The sequence below is a fragment of the Emys orbicularis genome, chromosome 5 (assembly GCF_028017835.1).
Source record: "Emys orbicularis isolate rEmyOrb1 chromosome 5, rEmyOrb1.hap1, whole genome shotgun sequence".
Classification (NCBI taxonomy): domain Eukaryota; kingdom Metazoa; phylum Chordata; order Testudines; family Emydidae; genus Emys; species Emys orbicularis.
Genome location: NC_088687.1, coordinates 100775386 through 100797762, shown reverse-complemented (window position 1 = coordinate 100797762; position 22377 = coordinate 100775386). Strand labels below are relative to the sequence as shown.

The 22377-nt window shown below is 42.6% G+C and overlaps 1 protein-coding gene across 2 annotated transcripts in view; it reads right to left on the bottom strand.

The window, feature by feature from the left end:
* Positions 1–1208: 1208 nt before the first annotated feature.
* RBM47 (RNA binding motif protein 47) overlaps positions 1209–22377 on the bottom strand; it is a 60297-nt gene continuing 39128 nt past the window's right edge. The window contains exons 2-5 of one of the 2 annotated variants that reach the window (XM_065405161.1): positions 9350–10509; positions 7269–7475; positions 4173–4369; positions 1209–1463 (exon numbers count right to left, since the gene is read on the bottom strand). In XM_065405161.1, the coding sequence (XP_065261233.1) occupies positions 1209–1463; positions 4173–4369; positions 7269–7475; positions 9350–10509 (1819 nt within the window). Of the gene's footprint in view, positions 1464–4172; positions 4370–7268; positions 7476–9349; positions 10510–22377 lie in introns of those variants that run through there. The other variant, XM_065405162.1, reaches the window with a different exon arrangement.

Here is a 22377-nt window from a genome sequence, read left to right as displayed (position 1 = left end):
TAGTCTCTGCCTTCCCTGATGTGCATGCATAACTCCAATTAACGCTAATGGGAATTAGGCGTGAAAGGGAGAATGGGAAGGAGGCTAGCCCCATTTTATTAAGTACAATATCACTAACACCCCTAGTACCTTAGAAATTTTGCATGAAACATGATGAAGCTACAGGTAAATAATGCAGTACTTCCTGCTGACAAAAGCACATTTGGCCCTGTCTAAGATATCATACATTCTCTGTCACTACTACTTACACTTCAAAAGAATAAAATAAAAAGAGCATTTAAAAAGAAACTAGGTTTTATACTGGAAGAAGATCTAAGTCAAGATACCTCTCATGAAATATTAGATACTCTGAGCATGTGCTCAGAGACTGAACTAGAAGTGACTTCAATAAATATAAAAGCCAGATGTTATGGAAAACACAGCAGCCTCTTCTTTAGCTAAAACGATTCACGTAATCATGCTTTAAAGAGGTTTGTTTTATGAGGTTGGTTTTTTTAAATAGATGTTTGTTGCCTGTGATTTTTGATAGGGATAAACGAACTGTACTAATGCCAGCACAAAATGCAGAGGTCTCGCTCATTTTCAAATTGCACTTTCCAGTATAGCTTTTTAAATAAGATACTTGTTGTTTTAAACAAAAACAAACAAAAATCTATTGTATGTATTCTTTAAATATTGAAAATATTCTTCAAAATATATTGTTTATACATTTCCTAGCTGCTCAGATGTACTTTTTTTTTTTAATATATATATATATAGTTGATATATTATTAAAGGCACTACAAAATAGAATTCTCTGGAGTGCAGAAGTTACTAAAAATAACCTTCATACCACAAATATATTGAAAATATAATTGCTTAAAAAAAAAAAAAAAAAACCCAACCAAAAAACCCCTATGCAATCCCACTACTGTGTATAAATTTGTATAGGCAATGGGCTTAATGCATGTAGGTCACTTAGAAATGTATGAATACAGGTATGTTAAATTTTAAAAATATCCTAAAAAATTAGTGAAAACGTCACATATATAAAATATTTCAAACATAATATTTGATAACATTCTTCACTTTCAGGTTTTTTTCAGTTTACTGAGTCCAAACATATTCTTTTGCAGTAGGTTCTTTCTTCATAAATAGTAAAGTGTTCCTTCAGTGTTTGTCCCTCCCCTCCCGTCCCCCCACCCCTCACCCCCCACTGTTTGATAGTTTCAGTATGTCTGGTAGACATCATGTATTGGAAACTGGATTGTTGCAGTAGGAAATGCCTGAGGTATATACCCGGCATAGCCTCCATAAGCTGCTGCTGCTGCTGCAGCTGCTGCTGCGTTCTTCTGTAGTGTGGCTATAGTTGCTGTTGTTGCAGCAGGAGCTGCAAACGGAACATAACTTGCACCATAAATCCCTGCAGCAGGAATTCTCTGAATATTTGGAGCCATGGTGTACACTGGAGTTATGGGGCGACCCTGGGGACAAAAAATTGGCATTTAACATTCCAACTCACAGATTTTATCCAGTCACTAGCAATCTAATCTACTAGGCTGAGTATAATTATTTCACACATTAAAAAACTGAAGTGAATCCTTTAAAGTTAAGGAAGGATGATCTTGTGGTGAAGGCATAGGACTGGGAGTTAGGAGACTGTGGATTTGATTCTGCTAGCAAGACCAAGGCTGTGGGCCTGTAAGGGTAGAGACGGCACGTCATGGGTGATGGGGGGGGGCAAACCAGTGAAGCCATGTGCATTACCTGCTCTTCCAGGGGACCTGGAACCAGCAAGCACAGGCCAGAAAGTAGGCAGGGCCAACTGTGGAGAGAGGGAGCTAGAGCACAAGGGTGATGTCACTTTTGTCTTTGACTCTCTCTGGCTCCTCAGCTACTATTACAGATTTCTGAAGGCAGAGACAAGAAGTTTAAATTTAACATATTACTGCTCCTTCCCATTTATCCTCTCGTCAAACTTCGTGTTGCCCCTCACCTCCTCTGCTCCACCAGTGTTCCCAGCCTTGTCTCCTCATTTTCAGCTGCCCACACGGTCACTTTCGTGTCTTCTTCCACATGGCCCTTATGCATGGTTCAACCTCCCCATCCATATATACATCCCTCTTAAAGATGCATTTTTTGCCACATGGCCCATAGTGAATCTAGCTGACTTGTATACAAAAAGACAACTCCCTAAACTCTGTCTACATTTCTGTCTTTCCTTGAGCACTTCAGGGAAAGGACTGTCCCTTCTCGAATGTCTCAGATATCTCCCAGGTAGTTTTCGCCAGTAGGGCTTCTGTGGAACTCCAAAGGTAAGCTGAAACTGCTTTCCTCTGCTGGAGGCAGCATTGGTACCACTGCCTGCCTTCACCTAAGGGTACATTCCCCACTTTGGTACCACTACCCTTGCTGGTGCAGGAGGTGTCAGTTCTCTCAGCACCCATAGGGGCAAATCAAGTTCCTGGGCTCTATTCCTAGCTGTGACACAGGACAGGTCACCGGGCCTCAATTCTGTAAGATGGGTGTAATAATACTTTTCCTAACCCATTGTTTGTTGTGGGGCTAAATTCATTCATGCTTGTGACACATCTGAAATTCTTGTATAGAAGGTGCTATTGAAGTGCAAAGTATTATTAATACCTCCCCTTGTCCCTGTTCACCTTCTGAAATCTCACGACTTGTTTCCAAAGAGCTTTGCAGATCAGTGATATGGCAACAAGTTTACTTAGATTGTAAGCTCTTTGGGGGCAGGGAGTCTTTTTGTTTTGTGTTTGTACAGCTCCTGGCCCAGGATGGGGCTGCAGGACAAATAAGGAATAATAAAAAGGAAGGCATTTGTTTTGCAAATGTTACTGTGCCCAAAGAGTCTGTCACAATGTAATTACACAGAGTAACTCTGGAGCTGTAGTAGCCTCAGAGTGTCATTTTTTTTCACTATTAACATAATAAATGGAATGGAACTACACAAAAAAAGTCAATATGTCATATCAAAATAAACCCTTACAGATCCAGCCAATGCCATAGCGTGGGTGACTTTCCCATAAGAGGGTTTCAGGATGGATTCCCATCCTGGTTTCTTGCTCCCTGACTGGACTGGCACTGCTACCGAGGCAACACCAACAGCCTTTTAGGGAAGCACTTCAGCACTATCAATAGAGAATATCCAGTCAGTTATAGGAATGATGCTAGCAGGCTTCAAAGGGTGAGCTATGTATTTCTTCTAGGTAGTAATGGCATGTGAAGGTTGGTGTGGCTAGAGCAGTAAAAAACAAAACAAAACACCTCAAGCTGAGAAGGGATCTGGGGTTGTGTCTAGTCCCACATGCACAAAAGTGGCAAAACAGTTTTTTTTTTTAATGTTATGTATGTCCAGTTTCCACTTGCTGAACTAAAGACTCCCCAAAATAAGTGCTGAAAGTGCCTTAGCTGTATTTTGTTCTGTTGAACATGAATTCTCTCATCCTATGTCAGATTTAAGAGCTTTTTACTATTTGCAAAGATCTTCTTAATTGTTGCAATTACACATTGTACTGCTATAGCACCTTCCATTAGAGGATCCCAAGGTGCTTTAGAAACATTACAGAATTTATTCTCACAATACTCTGGGGAGATAGAGAAGGGTAATTATCACCATTTGACAGATTGGGTAAGTGAAGTACAGAGTAGTTAATGTTGCACAGCAACTCTGTAGTAAAGCCAAGGCACGAGTAGAATTGCTTCTACCTGTGCTTTAACTACCTTCCTTTTTCTCTGTGGCCAATATGCTCTCCGGCCCTGTGCTATACGGGGAGGAGAAAATAAATTAAAATGAGATGGAAAAAGACCCCAAACTGAAGAGGGAGCCAGTGTTGCAAGTTTCTCAACTCTTCCCCCTGCAAGCCCAAGGAGACCCTAGCATAGCATCAGGGCACACAGTTCTGGCAGAGGCATGTTGAGGCTGTGCAGTAGCACTCCAGCTCTACACAGAACACTCCTTTTGAGATTTAGCTAATCTGTGCAATAGTTAATGTGACTCCTACTTTACCTGTTTGGGGCTAAGTGATTTACTGCAGTGTGAGACAACTGTCAAGGTAGGGCTGTTTTTTTTTAGTCTAATAACTAAACAATCTCCCTTTAAACTGCAGCATGGCAAGAGGCCAGGGTTTCAATGTACCAAGATAAGCTTAGCAAGGACTGCATGCTGAATTTACCTGAAAAGGTGGAGGGGTTGAAACTGCAGGTATAACAGCTGCTGCTGCCGCTGCTGCTGCCACACTAGCTGGATCCTGCTGGACAGCAATGGGATTGATCATATGTTCCACTGCGTGGATTTTGCCATCTTCCATCATCTTGGCTGCTGGAGCTGCCTGAAACATGGAGTACTGGGCTCCAATAGCAGGGATTGCCACTAGAACAGACCACATACACAAAAACATATTGGAGTTGCATCTACAGTGCTTTCTTTCCAAGGTAAAAGAAACCTCTCTTGCTAGGTAATTTACACCACGCTCATCACTGTGATATACAACATACAAGGTCTTAGGGGTGCTTCTCAATTCATTTGTTAATTACTATAAATATTTCAAGGTGTGCTCATGGACTCAGTACTACAATTTTGTATGTACTGCATAGTTTTCAAACACTTTTATCTCAATGGGCTCTTAAAGCAGGACCCCCATGAGGGTCACACTGAAAACGTGTCAGGAAACTTGAAGGCTACATCAAATTTACAGAAATCTGTTCAGATTACAGTTGTCCTCATCTAGTGGCCTAAGGAGATGATAAGTTTGAGCATGCAGTGCTCCATCTTGATCTTAGTTACTGCCTCTGAGATCAAGGTGGGAGTATTGCATGCTGGGACCCAAAGTTTCCATAGGCAGAATTGCTGTATGAAAAGAAGAGTGTGATTTGTATTGTGTAACTCTGTGGGTAGCAGTTGGCCGATAGGCTTCACTTTGGCCAACTCTGCACTATAGTTACTTACTGTAGTATATTTTTCTGGCTTAATTTAGCTGCACATATTTCATCACATCTTTCTGCTTGACTCTGGTTTCAGTTTATTTATTTAATTAAAAAAAACCTCTTACGCCTTTCTTCTCATGTCAAAAAGCAGGTAACTTGCAATAAATAGAAGAACCGGGGGAAAGAGCTATGAACAGTGAGGGTTATACATGCAAGGCCTGTGAGTCTGTACACATTTCTGAATGGAGTTTGGCTGCATTGCTTAGGAAGCAAATTTGTCCTGCTGAAAATCTCCAGCAGTCACATGTGTGATTCTGTGTGTTCCTCAAAATGTACAGTCAGCTTTTGATTAATTAACATTTCAACAATAAATTTATAGATAACTGAATGACTACTTATAATTACAGATGGCTGGAGGAGGTGATGTTTGGATTGGGATCTGAATTAGCTTTACCCAATGGATCAGATCTGAAGCCAAATCAAGGTTTGGCTTCAATGGTGTTGAAATCTTGCAAGAGTTTATTCCAAACTGGCAGAAATCATGTGAGATCAACAGTTCTGTTTCCCACCATTTTGGTTTTAAAAAAAAAAAAAAAAAAAAAAAAAACTTCACAAGAACACCTCTTTTTATACGATTTTGAGCACACGTTGACAGGAATCAGCAATTAGTCCTTTCCATTCAGGTATTGGAACCAGTACCACAGGGGCAGGTTAGGATCTAGGGATTTTATCCAAACCTTCCTAAAATCTGGAAATATGTGAACTCAAGAGTCTGCTTTTGGCCTGTCTTTGAAGTTCTAATAAATTAGATACTGTCAATAAATATTTACTAGGCAAGAATATAGTGTGTATATCAAAAATCATTTTTCAAATAGTCTTTAGAAATACCTGAAACTCCTAAGCTGTATTCACAATTATGAAGGGTGGGAATGCTCTCTCTGAGAACTGACATTTTGCCCAGAGAGTCTGAGGATATAGGTTACATTATCTCAAATCTTTCTTTGAAAACAGACCTCGTCTTTGAAAACCTACTTTTGTCATGCAAATACTAAGCTGAATGCCTCTTTTCTCAAACTACATCATCAAACTGTCAGGATGGCATCTTCCTTTAGGAGTGTTCATCTTTTTTTATTTTATTTAAGATAAGTGCATATCTTAAAAGTGATTTCCACTTATTTGTAATTGATTATTAGAGTATTTCATAATGTTACAACTACAATCAAGTGCATTTTTACTGTAACATCAGTGGTGTTTTATTATTAGTTTGTCTCTTACAATTATGATTACACTGTAGGGAGAGGACATGATTCCTTTTTTCAGTGGCTCACTCTGGTCACTTGAATGTAGATTCTACCTCATAATATTTAGTCCAAACAGAAGTCTATTCAAACAGGGTCTTGCGGACTTCCACAACTTCATTCTAGCCACTACCATTTTCTCCTATAAACACCAAGGGCTAGATTCTCAGCTGCACCCAGCTTCCACAGGCTGTTGCTAAGGGGGTGGTAGAAAGGAACTAGTTGCTGTTCTCTGATCTTGTGGCTGGTTCTCCACCTGCCCCAGTGTAATTTAGAACAGCCTAGAGGCTGTCCTAAAGTTTGTCAGCTAGTAATAGCACCTAAGGGGCTATCTGCCAGCCAGGAATTGCTGGAGCACTGTGTGATCTGGCCATCCCATTCCTGCTCTACCATAATCCTAAACTGGAGGCTCCAGAAAGGTGGCATAGAAACCAGTGCTGCCAACTCTGTGCCAGCTAGGAACTCTCCCACGCCAAGGAAATCCTCACATAGGGAGATCTGCCTGCTTCCCAACCCCTTTGTCTTCTAGATGTCTGTAGTCAGGGTGCCAAAGTCACCCCAATGTAATCACTAACATCAAAGGAGATAAACAGGGAGGAATGTGACCCCTAGTCTTCAGTCTCTAGCAAACAGAGCAGCAGCCTCTGAAACCAGCAGCTGTGCTGCTATATGGTTAGACCCAGAGAGGTGTGGGACTATCTTGTTCCTTTGGCCTGTGGAGCCCACACAAGTGAGCATAGCTAGTAACCCTCAGTGAGTGGTGCCGGAAAATGCATTTGCTGCCTCACATTTGTAGAGAGGATGGTGATTGTTAGATTTGAATAGAACAATTGGCCAAACTCAGCAGGAAGAATACAGACCTACTGGTCCCAGCCATAAAAATATCCTAAGTATCACCACAGCTGGTTGGGTGGGGTGTTAATTTACCCAAACCAATCTGAATCTAAAAAGTTCAAGCTCAGTTCAAAGAACGGGCTGAATTTCAAGCCTCTTTATTCTCCCCACCCACCTCCCAACAGGTTTGCCCAACCTAGTAATTATACTAACCTGCACCAGGTTTAATGGTAACTGGATTGACAGCAGACAACTCCAAATTGGGTACAAGCTCATATCCTTTTTCTTGCTGTTTTCCTTTCCCTTCGTGGTATCTGCTATATATGCCACGGCCTGCAGAATATCCCCCCAGATAAGAGCCTCTGGGGCCAGGGGCTCTGTTGCCAGCTGCACCTCGCCCTCTGCCTCTTATGCTGCCTGCTTATAATAACAACATAACAAAATGAGGATGAATAACACAGTAACAGCAATGGGGGAAATGCTTAACACCCCCACATATAGGCATTTGGATAGTAATAAGCTTGCTGAAGTTAGAATAGCTGAATTTGAATGACTCTGTTCTTGAAAACAAAGGGAATCTTGCTCGAATCAGGAATGCACAATCAGACAACGCATTTTCTGTTGTTCGTAGTACTATTCTTTGCACGACTAGATTTTAGTGGTTTAGTTCAGACTTTGGTATTCTCTGGAATTTATTAATAATGTTGAATTTATATCAGCAATTTCGCACATATTACTATTGTGCTTTTGGTCCTGTGATGTAGTGGTAGTTTTATGACAGGTTGTCTGGGTATTCAGACCAGGGGTGATGGAATTTTCCTAAAAGCGGGGGGAGAGGGCATGAGGCCCCACCCCTGCCCGTGGCCCCACTCCTGCCCCTCCTCTTCCCCCCCCAAAGCCCTGTCCCCTGGCCAAGCCGGAAGCCAGAGCCAGGCTGGGGAACCCGGGCCCCTCCACCTGCTCGGGGTGAAGGGCCCTAGAGCAGCCCCCAGCCCATGTCCCCGCCTCCTGGGCCTCCCTCTGAGGACAGATGGAGGGTCCGCAGCTCCCCACAGCTGCACACATGGCTCTTACCCTGACTTGGCTTTGGCTTCTGGCCTGGGGGCAGGGCCTCGGGGGCCGATGAGCTGCAGCCAAGCCATGGTAAGAGCCACCCAGGCAGCTGTGGGGAGCAGGGGACCTGAGGGGCGGGGACATGGGCTGGGGGCTGCTTTCAGGGCCCTCCACCTCGGGCAGGGTCTGCAGCTCCCTACAGCTGCCGAGGCCTTGGGGGAGAAGAGGAGAGGCAGGGGGCTGGGTCCGTGGCAAAAAGTGGGAGGGCCATGGCCCCTTGCCCACCCCCTGTTCTGGTGCCTCTGATTCAGACATGCAATTAACTGATTCCTAGTGCAGAAATAGTTAGATATAAATCCGGAGATTGAGTTGAGGCTGGAACTTTTGACCAGTTAGGGTTTACAAATATTTCTGTATTTATATAGGTGGTAAAATAATAAGATCATTCTTATTGTTAAACTGAACTTGGCTGGAAAATACATTTTCAGAATTTCAGTAAATTATATTCTCTGTAATGATAGTACAAAACCACTTGCAATTACAAATGTCAGTTATAATTGTTGGAATTTAAGCCTGAATGATTAATTTTTTGGTTAATTTTTAATATATAGAATTCAATAACAATTAAATTCCAATAATAAGAAAAATATTTCTAACTTATATAGCACCTTTCATAAACAGATCTCAAAGCTTTTCATAAAGGAGGGTACAGTATGATCAGTTTTTTTAGATGCAGTAACTGAGGCATAGATAGTTATGGCTAAGGTTTTCAAAGGCATCCTGTAATTTTGGATGCCTATTTTGAGACACCTACGATCTGATTTTTCAGAGCACCCAGCGCTGAAGTCAAAGGGAGGTGCAGATGTACAACACTTTGGATAATTAGACTCAAGAAGTCTAGTACTCAAACTATAGGAAACTTCTGTTACTTGCCCAGGGTAATACAACAGTAATAGAAGTCAGATCTCCTGACACCCAGTCCTGTGTTCTGTCCACTAGTGCACCCCTACCTTACACCTGTCTTAGAAAGGGATTGTCAAAAGAAAAAATATCTTCACTATACTAGCATTAATAAAGTAAGACAGAGTATAATTATGATGAACTGTGCTGCAAAAGTAAGTTCAGAAAAATGTAAAACATGTCAGCTGTTACCTATTTAAGACAGATTCATGGCCCCTCCTTGAAAGCAGAGCTGGCAATAATGCCCCCTAATTATATCATGTTCAACTGTGCTTACTAACCTTTCACAAAGTAATCTCGATTGGGACCGATGAGAGCATTGTATGGATATCCATAATACGCTAGTGTGTATGGATCGCAAGAGTAAACATAGTTGGGTTGCTGAGTTACTTCTGTTGTTGTTGTTGCTCCTCCTTTAGCTGCTTTCTGATAACGAGTGTACTGCTCTTTGTCTACTGGTTTGGCCAAGGTAACTTCCAGGCATGAGCCTTCAAGTTCAGTGCCATTGAGGTTGTTCATGGCGTGAACTGCGTCTTCCCTACTTGTAAAGTGCACAAAGGCATAATCGCGTATTTTTTTAACCCGTTCTACGCAGCCAGGGTTAAACTGGCCAAAGATCTTTTTAATTGTATCCTCTGTGGTTTCAATCATTAAATTCCTCACATACAGGATTTTAACAGTCTCCATTACATCTTCATCAACATCTATCTCTGGTTCTGCCCAATCAACAGCAATCTGGTGGCCCCACAGTTGGATTCTCCCAGGCATCAGCTTTCTCCTCGCCATTGCGGCCGCTCGATGGCTTTCATACTCCACAAAGGCGAAGCCTCTATTTTTCATCTTGTCTGCTGCACTCGCATACACAATGACGTCTAGCACGCCCTCTGTCACCTTGGAGATCTCTTCTAGTATTTCCTCTCTCTTCTTCATCTTGGGTATACCTCCAATGAACAGCCTACAGTTATCCACACTGCAGCAAACACCTAGAAGCCTACCAGGACGGATTTCGTAGTTGTTCAGTTCTCTGACGGCACGTTTGGCTTCGTGCTTGTGTGTGTACATAACAAAAGCATAGCCCCGATTTTTCCCATCAAAGTCCATCATCAGGCGCATTTCATAGATACGTCCTACGGACTCAAACACAGGCACTAGCTCGTCTTCGTACACATCACGGGGAATTTTACCAACAAAGACTTCACAGCCACGAGGAGGGTGCAACCCCTCCCAGCCAGGTGGTGGCCCGCCGTACTTGCGCTGCCCGTTCTCTTGAATCATGGTATATCCAGTACGCTCCATGAGTGCCAACAGAGCAGCCTCATTAGGTGCACCAGCGACACCTTCGGGAACTTTGGTTGTAGACATGTTGGAGGAGTCGTTACTCATCCTAGCAGTGGAATCCTCAGCTGTCATTATGTCAAAATCATTCAAAGTGTGATGAAACCTAAACAAAGAGAGGGGAAAGGAGGACATTAATTAGCTGTTGTTAACATGACAGGAATCTGACTTTTTTTCTGCAGTTTATGTGCAAGTTTATTTTTCAAGATCAGGACAACTATTAAATACAAAAACATAAAAATTAAATAGCAAAATATACTCTCCTGCATGCAGTGGATACTGGCCCAGGAAACTCCCTGAGATGAGTTTCCTTCAAATCTTCCCCTCGTATGAGAGAATCTAAAAGGGGCTATGGAGGAAGGTGGTGGTCCAACTTCCCATGAACTATGCAGGTCTTGTTCTTGCACCCTGTCTGTGCAAAATTCCACTCTGAGGTGAGTACAGGCATGTAACCTGGGTGAATGCTGCTTCAAGTAGTTACTTGGACTATGTCTACATGAGAGCTTACAGCAGCGCAGCTGTACCAATGCAGCTGTGCCGCTGTAAGATCTCTCATGTAGCTGCTCTATGCTGGCGGGAGAGAGCTTTCCCGTTGACATAATTAAATCACCCCCAATGAGCGGCGGTAGCTATGTCAGCGGGAGAAGCTGGTGTAACTTATATTGCTCAATCGCTTATATCGTTGTTTTTCACACCCCTAAGCAACATAAGTTTTACTGACATAAGTGGTAGTGTAGACATGGCACTCGATGCAGATAGCTTCTGCCACAGGAGGGAAGGATACCACGGAGAACAGCGGCCACCTGGATCCTCAAAACCCAATGGAGCCTGATCTTCTGGTAAAAAGGGGCTACTGCTGGATCAGAAAATGAGAGTGATCCTACAGAACCAGCACTCCCCATTTCCATGGTTCCCAGCTGGAATCCTCGCTATCAGTGTACCCTATACTCATGATCAATTAGGTATTAAGTAATTTTACAGCAAAATATGGGCAAGGCTTATTAAGCACTGGAAGCAGTACTTGTAAACTAAGAACTTCCAGGTTTCTGTGGACTTGCAGAATAAAATCTGAAATGGAAATAAAACAATTTTAACATGGTTTATGTAAAGAACGGTTTTGGTCCCCTTGCAATAATCTGGTAAATTTAGATGAGATTCCTAGTTGCCAGCTGAGTTAATTGTTTTTGTTATGGTGTCTAACACATTTGTCTTCTTTAGTAAATTAATTAATTACTTTACAGAAGCTGAAAAGAATAATTCAGGAATTACAGATAAAATCTCCAATTACAAACCAGCATTAATTGCCCACTTCACCTTGTATGGTCCCTTAGAATATGTGTTAACTACTTATGCTAAACAATCTGTTCCACCTTGTATTTAGCTGTGGCACCTTTCCCAGACCTGAGGAAGAGCTCTGTGTACCTCAAAATCTTATCTCTTTCACCAACAGAAGTTGCTCCAATACACAATCAGCACAGTAAAGCTACTGGAAAAGGAAAAGCAGTTTATGAAATTTTGTTCTGTATCCAAGTAGAACACCAGTGAGGGAGGTACTGTCTGTCTACTTCTTGAGATAGTCTTGCCTCAAAAAGAGGATAGAAATGCTAACTGCTACTACAACTGAGTGCTAATGATGATTTTCCTCTAGCTCAATTAAAAGAATAGTTGCTTTTGGATTTTGAAGATCACTGATGCATAGATATTAAAGACAGACGGGACCATTAGATTATTTAGTCTAACCTCCTGTATACCACAGACCATTACATTTCACCGAGTAGTCCCTGTATGGAGCTAAATAACTTATGTTTGGCTAAAGCATAACTTCCAGAAAGGCATCCAGTCTTGATCAGAAGACATCAAGAGATGGAGAATCCATCACTTGCCTTGGTAGTTTGTTTCGCTGGTTAATCACCCCTTGCTGTTAAAAATTGTTCCTTATTTCTAATTTGAATTTGCGTGACTTTGGCTTCCAGCCATTGATTCTTATTGTGCCTTGCTCTACTAGATTATAGAGTTCTTTAGTACTTGGTATTTTCTCCCCATGAAGGTACTTATACACACAACCTCTCACTCTTCTTTTTGATAAGTTTAACAGACTGAGCTCTTTAAGTTCCTCACAATAAGGATTTTTTTCCAGCCCTTGAATAATTCTTGTGACTCTTCTCAGCACTCTATTCAGTTTTTCAACGATCTTTTAAAAATGTGGACACCAGAACTGCATACAGTATTCTAGTATCTGTCTCACCAATGCCATCTACAGAGGTAAAAACACCTCACAACTCCCCTGTTTATAAATCCAACCATCCCATTAGCTTTTCTTGCCACAGCACTTCACAGGGAGCTCATATGAGCTGTTTGTCCACTATGCCCCTTACATTTTTCAGTCACTACATTCTAGGATATTGTCCCCCATTATGTAGGTACGGCTTGCATCCTTTGCTCTTGGATGTATCACCTTGTATCTGGCTGCATTAAAACACATTTTGTTTGAATGGGGCCAGTTTATGAAGTGATCCAGATCGCTCTGTATGACTGCTCTGTCCTCATCATTATTTATCTTTCTGCCAAACTTTGTCATCTGCCAGTTTATATTCCAGATCATTGATGAAAATACCGAGTAGTGTTAGGCCTAGTACTGATCCCTGCAGAACATCACTAGAAACACCCCTATTCAGTGATGATTGTTTGACAAGATCTATTTTCCGTAAAATTGGTTGAAGTCTGAGCATGGACAGATTGGCCCTAGTTAGTAGATTTTAGTCAGTCGGATGTAGTTCTGCTGGGACAATATGTATGCCAGGTCTTTATGCTTGTGTGTTCAGAGCTGAGCGCTTCTGTAAAACGGAGGAAGCATGTAAAGATCTCATTTTATAGGACAGGAGTTCTGAAAAGAGGCTTTAAGTGTTGCTGCCATTGAAAGCTAGTGGAGAATCTCTTGCATGTAGGGCAAATGTTGCACTCCACAGGTACGTACTGCCCAAGAGGCAGTGGAACTAATGAGGTTCTGATGTGCCGAGGGAGGGTGTGAAACAGAAGCCTGGGTCACAGGTGCCGCAGAGCAACTCCTTGGGGTCTGTGTATCCTGGGGGGATGAAAGGGAGGGTTCTGTCTCTGAACAGGTCTGATGCAAATGGAAAGGATGTGTAACTCATGACCAATAACAGTTTCATCTATAAAGGGGAATCTTCAGTAGCTTTCAACAGTAGTAGCATATAAATAATCTTTGAGCAACTCCAGTCGCTAGAGCCAGAGACCATTATGTGCTCTATAACCGATATCACTTTTAAAAACAAGTTTCAAAACCTGCCTGTGTGACCTTTCATATCTTTTGTTGTCCTTGTTTGAAGCAGAAATATTCTGTATCTAAACATCAGCACTCCTCACAGAAGTGGAAGGTAGAGCAGTGGGTGCATGTTAGAGGGTTAGAGAGAGGGAAATTTGTATGTATTTCCTTTCTTTTAATGAGATCTCATTAAGAAATTTTGGTTCCCCCCCCCCCCCTCAAGAATTCTAAAAATCAACTCTGTCATCTCAGTTATTTCAAGTCTTTGGCAGGGAATTTTCCCTAAGTTTGCAATAAGGCCTCAGGATATGTGTACAACTTCAGTGTCACAGTGGTATTGCTATACTTACGATATCTGCTCCTGGAATCAGTTATCCACTGCTAGTAATACATAAAGTTTAGTCAGAATAAGTACCTCAAGACACTGTGAGAAGTAACTTCTTAGAACAACACTTCTTACAAATAAGATAAGGCTCATGGCACCGAATGTAAACTTTAGACTGTTGGTACCTAACCCACTTGATGTATGGATATGGGGAGTGTAATATATCAACATGTGCACATAGTGGTTCAAGTTAGAGTGGGTTGAAAATTTTCTGATGGAATATTTTCCTGTTGGAAAATGCTGTTTCATCAAAATTGATGCATTCTTTGGGAGTGTGTCAATTTTGATGAAATTTCATTTAGAAAAATTTTAAACAAAAATTTCAATAAGGTTGGAGCATTCCATTTTGACAATATAGGAAGGGAACATTTTGATCTTTTTGTTTCAAAACAACTGTTTCAAAATTTATGTTATAAAAACAATTAAAATCAAAATGAAAATAAAACTTCTCAATGTTATCAAAACATAATGTTTTGATCTGATTTGCTGATGGCATATCTGCTTCTACACTGGAGTTTTGTTGGCATAGCTATGTTGGTCAAGAGTATAGTTTTTTCACACTCCCGATTGACATAGCAATGCCAGTAAAAGCTTTAAGTGTATACCAAGCCTCAGTGTTCTGACTTTTTCTGTCTCTGTTCCCTTTATTTTTTTCATGTCTCTTTTCTCTATCCTGAGTATTTTTTCAGATTCTCTTCCTGTCTGTTCCATTCCACTTCTTTCAGCAATCTATCTCCCACTTTGCTTTTTCCATTTCCATGTGTTCTTTCTCATCCATAGCTAGCCACCAGTACTGGAACATGGGCCCTTGTGGGTGCCCAGTTGTTACTGCAGTACCACAGAGTGCAGAGACCAGAACTGTTTAGAGACCTCAGTTTGGCCCACATAATCTATTTTACTCACTTAGTTAAACACACATTTTAGCTTTGCCTGCTGCATGACACAACAGAAATCTTCACAAAGTTCAGGTAAAATTTCTCTTGGCCAGAAAAAACACACAGTACATGTTTTCAGGGCATTCTCGTTTTTATGCGTCCGACGAAGTGGGCATTCACCCACGAAAGCTTATGCTCCAATACATCTGTTAGTCTTAAAGGTGCCACAGGACTCTCTGTTGCTTTTTACAGATCCAGACTAACACGGCTACCCCTCTGATACTCGTTTTTATTGTTACTGCCTTTTCATACGTTAGATTGATTTTTTCAAAGGTGAATGGGCAAGACTTTATAGCAACCAATCTCATGCACAATATTAATTTTAAAATGTTTTTCTGAAATGTAAAGAACCATGTGTACATTTTGTTAGTATATAATAAACTGTCAATTGAAACTTAAATCTGTTACCATGAAAACTGTATCTCTGCAGTGTGAGAGCTAATATTGTACACATTTAGTAGGCTGGATTGAGTCAGATGATTTCCTTATTTCCATTAGGAATGACTAATATGGGGAAAACCAGAAAATATATATTTACACTTTGAAGCACATGGTCTTATGATACATAAGAGCTCAATTCCTCATCTAGTATATCCAAAGAGGAGGTTGCACCAGCTTCACAATGACACAGGATCATATGAAGAAAAGACCATTCCTAATCTAAACTGTTGTGAAAATGAGACTGTAGGAGTTAACAAGTGTTATGTGATTAATTATCTGGGAATGGATTAAAATTGTGGTTGCTATATTTACAGTTGTAGTGCATGCGCAATCTCTGAAATACTCAGGAATTTTAAAAAACAATACAAAGCATTGATTAAAAATTGGAATATATTTAAGGAATAATATCCATCCATATATCTACCTACCTATATTACTTCCATCACCATAGTATATAAGCACCTCACAAATATTAATGAATGACTTTCTCCTCACAGCATTCCTGTGTGGTAGGGAAGTATTTATTCCATTGTGGAAGATGGGGAACTGACTCATGGAAATATTGTGTAACTTGCCCAAGGCCACACAAGAAGTCTGTAGCAGAGTCAGGAGCTGAAGCCAGATCTCAAGAGTCTTACTGCAGTGCCTTAACCTCAAGGCCATCTCTGAAAATCATTTGTTTAATATCTGCACATATATGGTATTTATGACTCTATATTCCTTTTATGCCTCCCCCTCATCCTCTTTCCAATTAAAAGTTTAACAATTTATGTTCCAAAAACCAAACCCAGTTTGGGCTACCTTTAAAGGCTGCTGGTTGAGCACCTCAGGGGTATACAGGAATCTCAGTTTAAATCCCCTATCCTGGCCTCTCACTGCCCAGGTGAGCAGGAACCAGGGGTTCAGGAGAGACAGAACACTTGGCCCTTGGGATACATGATAGTTTTCCTTTGCTCATCAGCAACCCCTCTGGTTGATTATCTATCTAATCTGCATAGACATTTGTACCTCAGCCATTACTGTGGATTCTGAATGTCTAAAGATGAAGGCTATGTCTACACTGCGCACCTTACAACGGCGCTGTTGTAAGGTGTGCAGTGTAGCTGCTCTTTGTTGCCAAGAGAGCTGTCTCCCAGCAACAAAATAAAACCACCCCCAATGAGGGATGGTAACTTCAGTGCCAGGAGAGCATCTTCCGCTGACGAAGTGCTGTCCACACCAGCGCTTTTAGTCATTAAAACTTTTGTTGTTCAGGGGGGTCTTTGTGTTTTTTCACATCCCTGAGCGACAAAAGTTTTAACAATGAAAGTGCCAGTGTAGACAAAGCCTAAGAAATATCCTGAGACCAACGTGGCTACAGCAACACTCCCGAAAACAATTGAAGAGTAAGAAGCATTGTTGTAGGGCTCTGAAAGGATTCTCATGTGATCCTCTTTGGATGAAAGGCTGTAGGGCTGCCAAACCTTCAGGGTTCTTCAGGAGTCTCCAGGAACTGAAGATTAATTTTTATTTAAAGATTGTCATGTGATAAGACCTCCACTGATATGTGCAAGCAGAGTTGGCTGACTCAAGGGTAGGATGGATATAAATCTGGGAAAAGTGGGTCCTCAGTGATGTGACAGAGTGGAGGGGAAAGAAAGTGATTGTGCTTAGAACACAGGAAAACTTTTGAGATATCTTGGAGAATGTGTGTAGGTGAATCAACACACTGCTAATTATCTTTCCTGACACCATTTTGCTGCTACTGGGGAAACACAACAAAATGGCTTCAAATGTTCAGCTGGTCCACGTGATGAATCCTCACAAATGAGTATGTCAGCTTTCTGCCTTCTGTATTGCCACCCACCAGCCTATGAGTCTGAGTTAAGTCCTTTTTCTGTGTTGGAATAAATATGCCTAGATTTTAATTATCCATTCTAATGCTTTTCAGCAGCTTCTTTAAAAAAAAATGAGATAAAAAGTATTAGTTTAGATTATTAGATTTAAACCTGAAAAACTCAATGCTACAGATATTTTCCTGCAACTTAGGCTTTGTCACTTACCCCAAAACATTTTCTATGAATGCAATCCACAAAAGCCAGCATGCTAAGCAGGAAGCCACATAGGTTAGCCAATGGGAGATGCCAACAAGAGGAGGTGTGTCCTAAACCCTACCCCTCTCATGGAGATAGGTGCCTACATCAGGGCTGCAGGAAGGAACCCTCTCCTGCATTCAGGTGGCTTAGCTGCCTAAATTGTTTTTTGTGAGAATGAACTAGGCATGTGTTTCATTCCACACAAACTGACTGGAGGAGGAGCCCACCTTATAACTTTTAGCCACGTGGTTAGAACACTCACATGGGATGTGGGAGACCTAAGTTCAATTCCACTCTCCGCCTGAGGGGGAGAAAGGATTTGAACAGGGATCTCCTGCACCTTACGGGCTTAAAGAGTCATTGGGCCACATATACAAAATGAGAGAGATTCTCTACCCTGGTGGTTAGAGTACCAATCTGGCAGGTGAGAGACCTTGGGTCCAGTCCCCCTGCTCCAACCACGCTTTAATTAGTTACCCAAAATGCAAACAGCTTCAGCAGGAGAACTTGAGGGATCCCCACATCAGAATATTCCCACATTAGTTAGGGCACTTTCCTAAGATGTCTGGGAGGCTCCTGCTGCCTCCTCCTCTGAGCAGATTTTGAATGGGACCTGATCTGGTAGGCATGCTCAGAGGCTGCTTACCAGATCAGGCGCCATGGGTGAGTTATGCAAAGGAATGCCTATCTTCCCCCCGGGTGGATTACTCTGGGGCTTAGGTGGGAGATCGGCATCCCGACACCTAGAGTGAGGCAGCAGTGTGCATGCCCAGAGACAGAAACATAGCAGCCCAGGGAGCTTTTTACTGCAAATATGTAGGTGCCGAGTGTATTTCGGTACAGGCAACCAAGGAGGAGTTTTGTGGGTTACAGTGGCTCCTAAAATTGAGACTTAGGCCCACATCCACAATGGTACTAAGTGCCTTGTGGGGTTACACAACCATTTACATCACTGCTGAAATTAGCCCTTCAGCTATAGTATAACAGCATATGGAAACATAATGTGAATGTTTGAGAGATGCTGTTGAACTGCAAATGTACATTCTATCTGGCTCACATGTTTTATTAAGGAATCTTATTTATGTATGCATTCAACCCTGTACCTGTGTTCTGAGATTTGATCTACAGTAGGGTTAGTTAGTGGTATCATGTAAGTGTGTATCAAGGTCAGCGAATGGCACCAGAAGTAAGTGAAGTGATTGGAAAATACCTGAAAACAAATAACTGCAAAACATGTTTGGGAAACGGAGTGAAAGAAGACACAGTGCTGCAGGAAACATCCACAGACTTCAGTGATCAAATAGCATGGTGACAGGTGCCTTACAGAAACTAAGCTAGACAGAGATCCTGGTGAGCCATGCAAGTGCCCATTGACTATAGATACTGACTCCACAGCAAGCTTAGCTAGTCAACAAATGGGTCAGCCCACCAGGGAAGTCCCCCACATAGCCCAGCTCTGTGGCAAAGAATTCCGAAGCAAGCTGGCAGGAAGAAGCTCATGCAGATTCTACAGGAGCACTTTAAAAAGAAGCAGAGAGGTGAATGGGCTCCTATAAAAGCTCAGCACTGAGACAGATGGGCCTCACCTGACGAGGACTGTGCCAGCAACTCCAGGAGACGCTGATCCACCCAGGATCAGCACTTAAGGCAGAGGTGCTAGGTGACAAGAAGTTGACTATGGTGTCTTCTTGTTCTTGTAGGGGAGTAAGAGGACAAAGTTATCTTTATGCACTGGGAAGATGGATGGGAGAAGTTCTCGGGAAATATGTACTGGTGGGAAGCTATTTGGAGAAGAGATTCTGTACTAGGGAAGAGAATGTGATGGGGTGGTCTTGGCCAGCGCAGGAGGACTCTGTATTAGAGAGGAGGAGCATTCACTGTAGGTTTGGGTTTGCAGCATTGCATCTTGGATTATAACCCAGCCAATCTGCACTTTATCTCCCCTTCAGAATTGGGGTAGGTTCCACGTCCGTGGAGCCCAGGAGTCTGCAGAGCTTCTATTAAACATCAGCAGCACAGGATAATTTAATTTGGGATCAAACCTATATAGTGCAACTCTGGTTGTTTTTTGGAGCCTGCTAAAACAGGAAATTTAAAAATAAAATTACCTGATTATCTGATGAGGTTTTCTAAAATATCACCACCAGTGAGTTATTTTAAGCTCTAGGACAAATCCTATTAGTCAGTCTGGTTTTCAGAAGGTCATTTACGATTACTGAGTGACTTTTATATTAAAGTCTAAAATACATTTCCTATGATAGACTGCATAAAAAGATCATGCAACATTCATTAGTGAAAACATGTCAGTCAGATTTGCTGTTAGAAAAGTCTCAATTTTGCACTATACAACCTTGCTAGATGATTTCATCAGGTATTACAGTAAAGTCACGCTATAAACAAAGCGTCCATAGAGGGCATCTTAACAAAAGGTCCTGCGTAATGTTGACGCAGTAAAATATTAGTTTCAGTTTTAGGTGTGACCCTTTCATTTAGTTAAAATTCCTTGTATACAGTAACCCTGCCTCTAAAGTTCACTTGCAGCTACAAAGCACCATTACAGTTGAAGAGAAAGTCAAATAGTCTTTTAAAACATCCTTATTGTTTTTAAAAAAGCACTAAAGTTAAATTATTTGCAATGCCTGATTTAAAATAATATTTAAAATGTTATAAATTATATCAGAGTCCAGTTTTAGAAACACCAGCATTAGTGTGAGGTTTTTTCAATGCAATGGCAATACTTTTGAATATTGAAAACACTATACCTGTTTGAAGATCCCTTCTGAGGAAATAAAAATGAAGTTAAAAACTTTAATAAAAAATAGTGTATTGGCTCTAGAATTGTGTTTCAAATATAACATTTCAAATGGTCTTTGATTTGCATATAGCAATTGTATCTGTTATAATTTATGTTCCCTTTCTTGGCAAGATTGTCAGGTGACCTGCTTTGACAGCCACTTAGGTATACTACAGGCATTCACTTTAGATTTGATTTAATAAATATTTTTCTTTCGTCTGCTAAGCTGTACATGGCTGCAGAAGGCTGAGACTTCTGGCTCCAAACTTAGTTGTAGCCCCGGCTATATTTAGGTACAACCATAGCAGGGAGCCTGGTTACAACATGGTGGTCTGAACCATGCTGTAGCCCAATCTTGTAAACACTTACTACATGGTACAGTACTTTCTACTGCAAGAGAATACAGGATCAGGCCTTGTGTGTGTAACAGATTAGGGAACAATCTGTTGTAACCAGGCTACCTGATTTAGTTGTATTTGTAGTGTAGACAGTGTATTCATCACAGGTGGGTTAGTAGGAGTGTGTTGGCAGAGGAATCAGCTGAGAGTCAACAAGGCCACACAGATAAGGTTACTTCTTATAGGTCATGATGCCAAATTTTTATTTTAAGGGCCATATCCAGTTCTCACCGAAGTCAAAGAAAGATTCCCGCTGCCTTTGAGGGAAACTGAATCAAAGTCTCTATCCACACTTGCAGCCACACCGTGAAATGCCAAACCCTAAAAGTTACTTCAGCTGAAGGCTGAAGTTCGTACCCTGTGTTACTGCAAAAAGGGAGTAACTGGTTTCAGCCGGTCTCTTTTGCCAATCCTCTTTTTTAAAAAACCACACACAAAATATAAAGTGAATATAAAGCATGTGCTTTGCTGAATTAGGGCCATAGAGCTCTGTCCTGTTAAAATTAATGGAGAGAATCCCATTGATTTTGATGGGTGTTGGATCAGAAAGGAAATATATACAGCTCCTTTTTATGACAATGTTTAGGGTGGCAGAGCTATACATGTATACAGCTGTGTATGATGATGCCTCTCCGCCCTTGAGTCTAATTTAGACAGATACACTGCAAAGCAGTAAAGTGTGGGAGCCCAGTGTAGGAGAGAAGGTCAGCTTTGGGAGACTAGCAAAGGGAATTCATTTTAAGAGGATTTGGAGGAGAGGGCGAACGCTTGGCAGATGGGAAAGAGGAAGCTGTTCCAAACAGACATGAAAAACATCACAAAGTTGAGAGAGGGAGAAAGAGAGAGAGACAGAGAGAGAGGACTGGGTGGAACAATATGTTTAGGACAAAACAGGAGCTGAGATACAGACAAGGCTGGCTCTGGCTTTTTTGCCGCCCCAGGCAAAAAAGCCTCCCGCCCCCCCACTCCCCGGGGAGCGTGGCAGGGGAGGGCGCTGAGCCCGGCCGGAGCGCCGGGGGGAGGGTGGCGAGCCCGCCGCAGCTCCGCTGGCGGCCAGAGTGCCGGGGGGAGGGCGGCGAGCCCGCCGCGGCTTCGCTCTCCCCGGCGGCCAGAGCGCCGGGGGGAGGGCGGCGAGCCTGGCCGGGGCTCCGCTCTCCCCGGCGGCCGGAGCGCCGGGGGGAAGGGCGGAGAGCCCGCCGCGGCTCCGCTCTCCCCGGCGGCCGGAGCGCCGGGGGAAGGGCGGAGAGCCCGCCGCGGCTCCGCTCTCCCCGGCGGCCGGAGCGCCGGGGGAAGGGCGGAGAGCCCGCCGCGGCTCCGCTCTCCCCGGCGGCCGGAGCGCCGGGGGAAGGGCGGAGAGCCCGCCGCGGCTCCGCTCTCCCCGGCGGCCGGAGCGCCGGGGGAAGGGCGGCGAGCCCAGTCACGGCCCCGCTCTCGGGCCGGAGCGCCACGCCGCCCCCCTCCAGGTGCCACCCCAAGCACATGCTTGGTGGGCTGGTGCCTGGAGCCGGCCCTGGACACAGATGGGGTAGAGCTATGCAGAACCTCGAAGGTGAGGCTAGAGTTACAACTTGTGCAAAAAGACAGAAGGAGCCAATTAAGGGATATTAATGGCTGATGTGATCAGAGTAAAATCAAAGGAAGATGATTTCAGCTGCACCTTTTT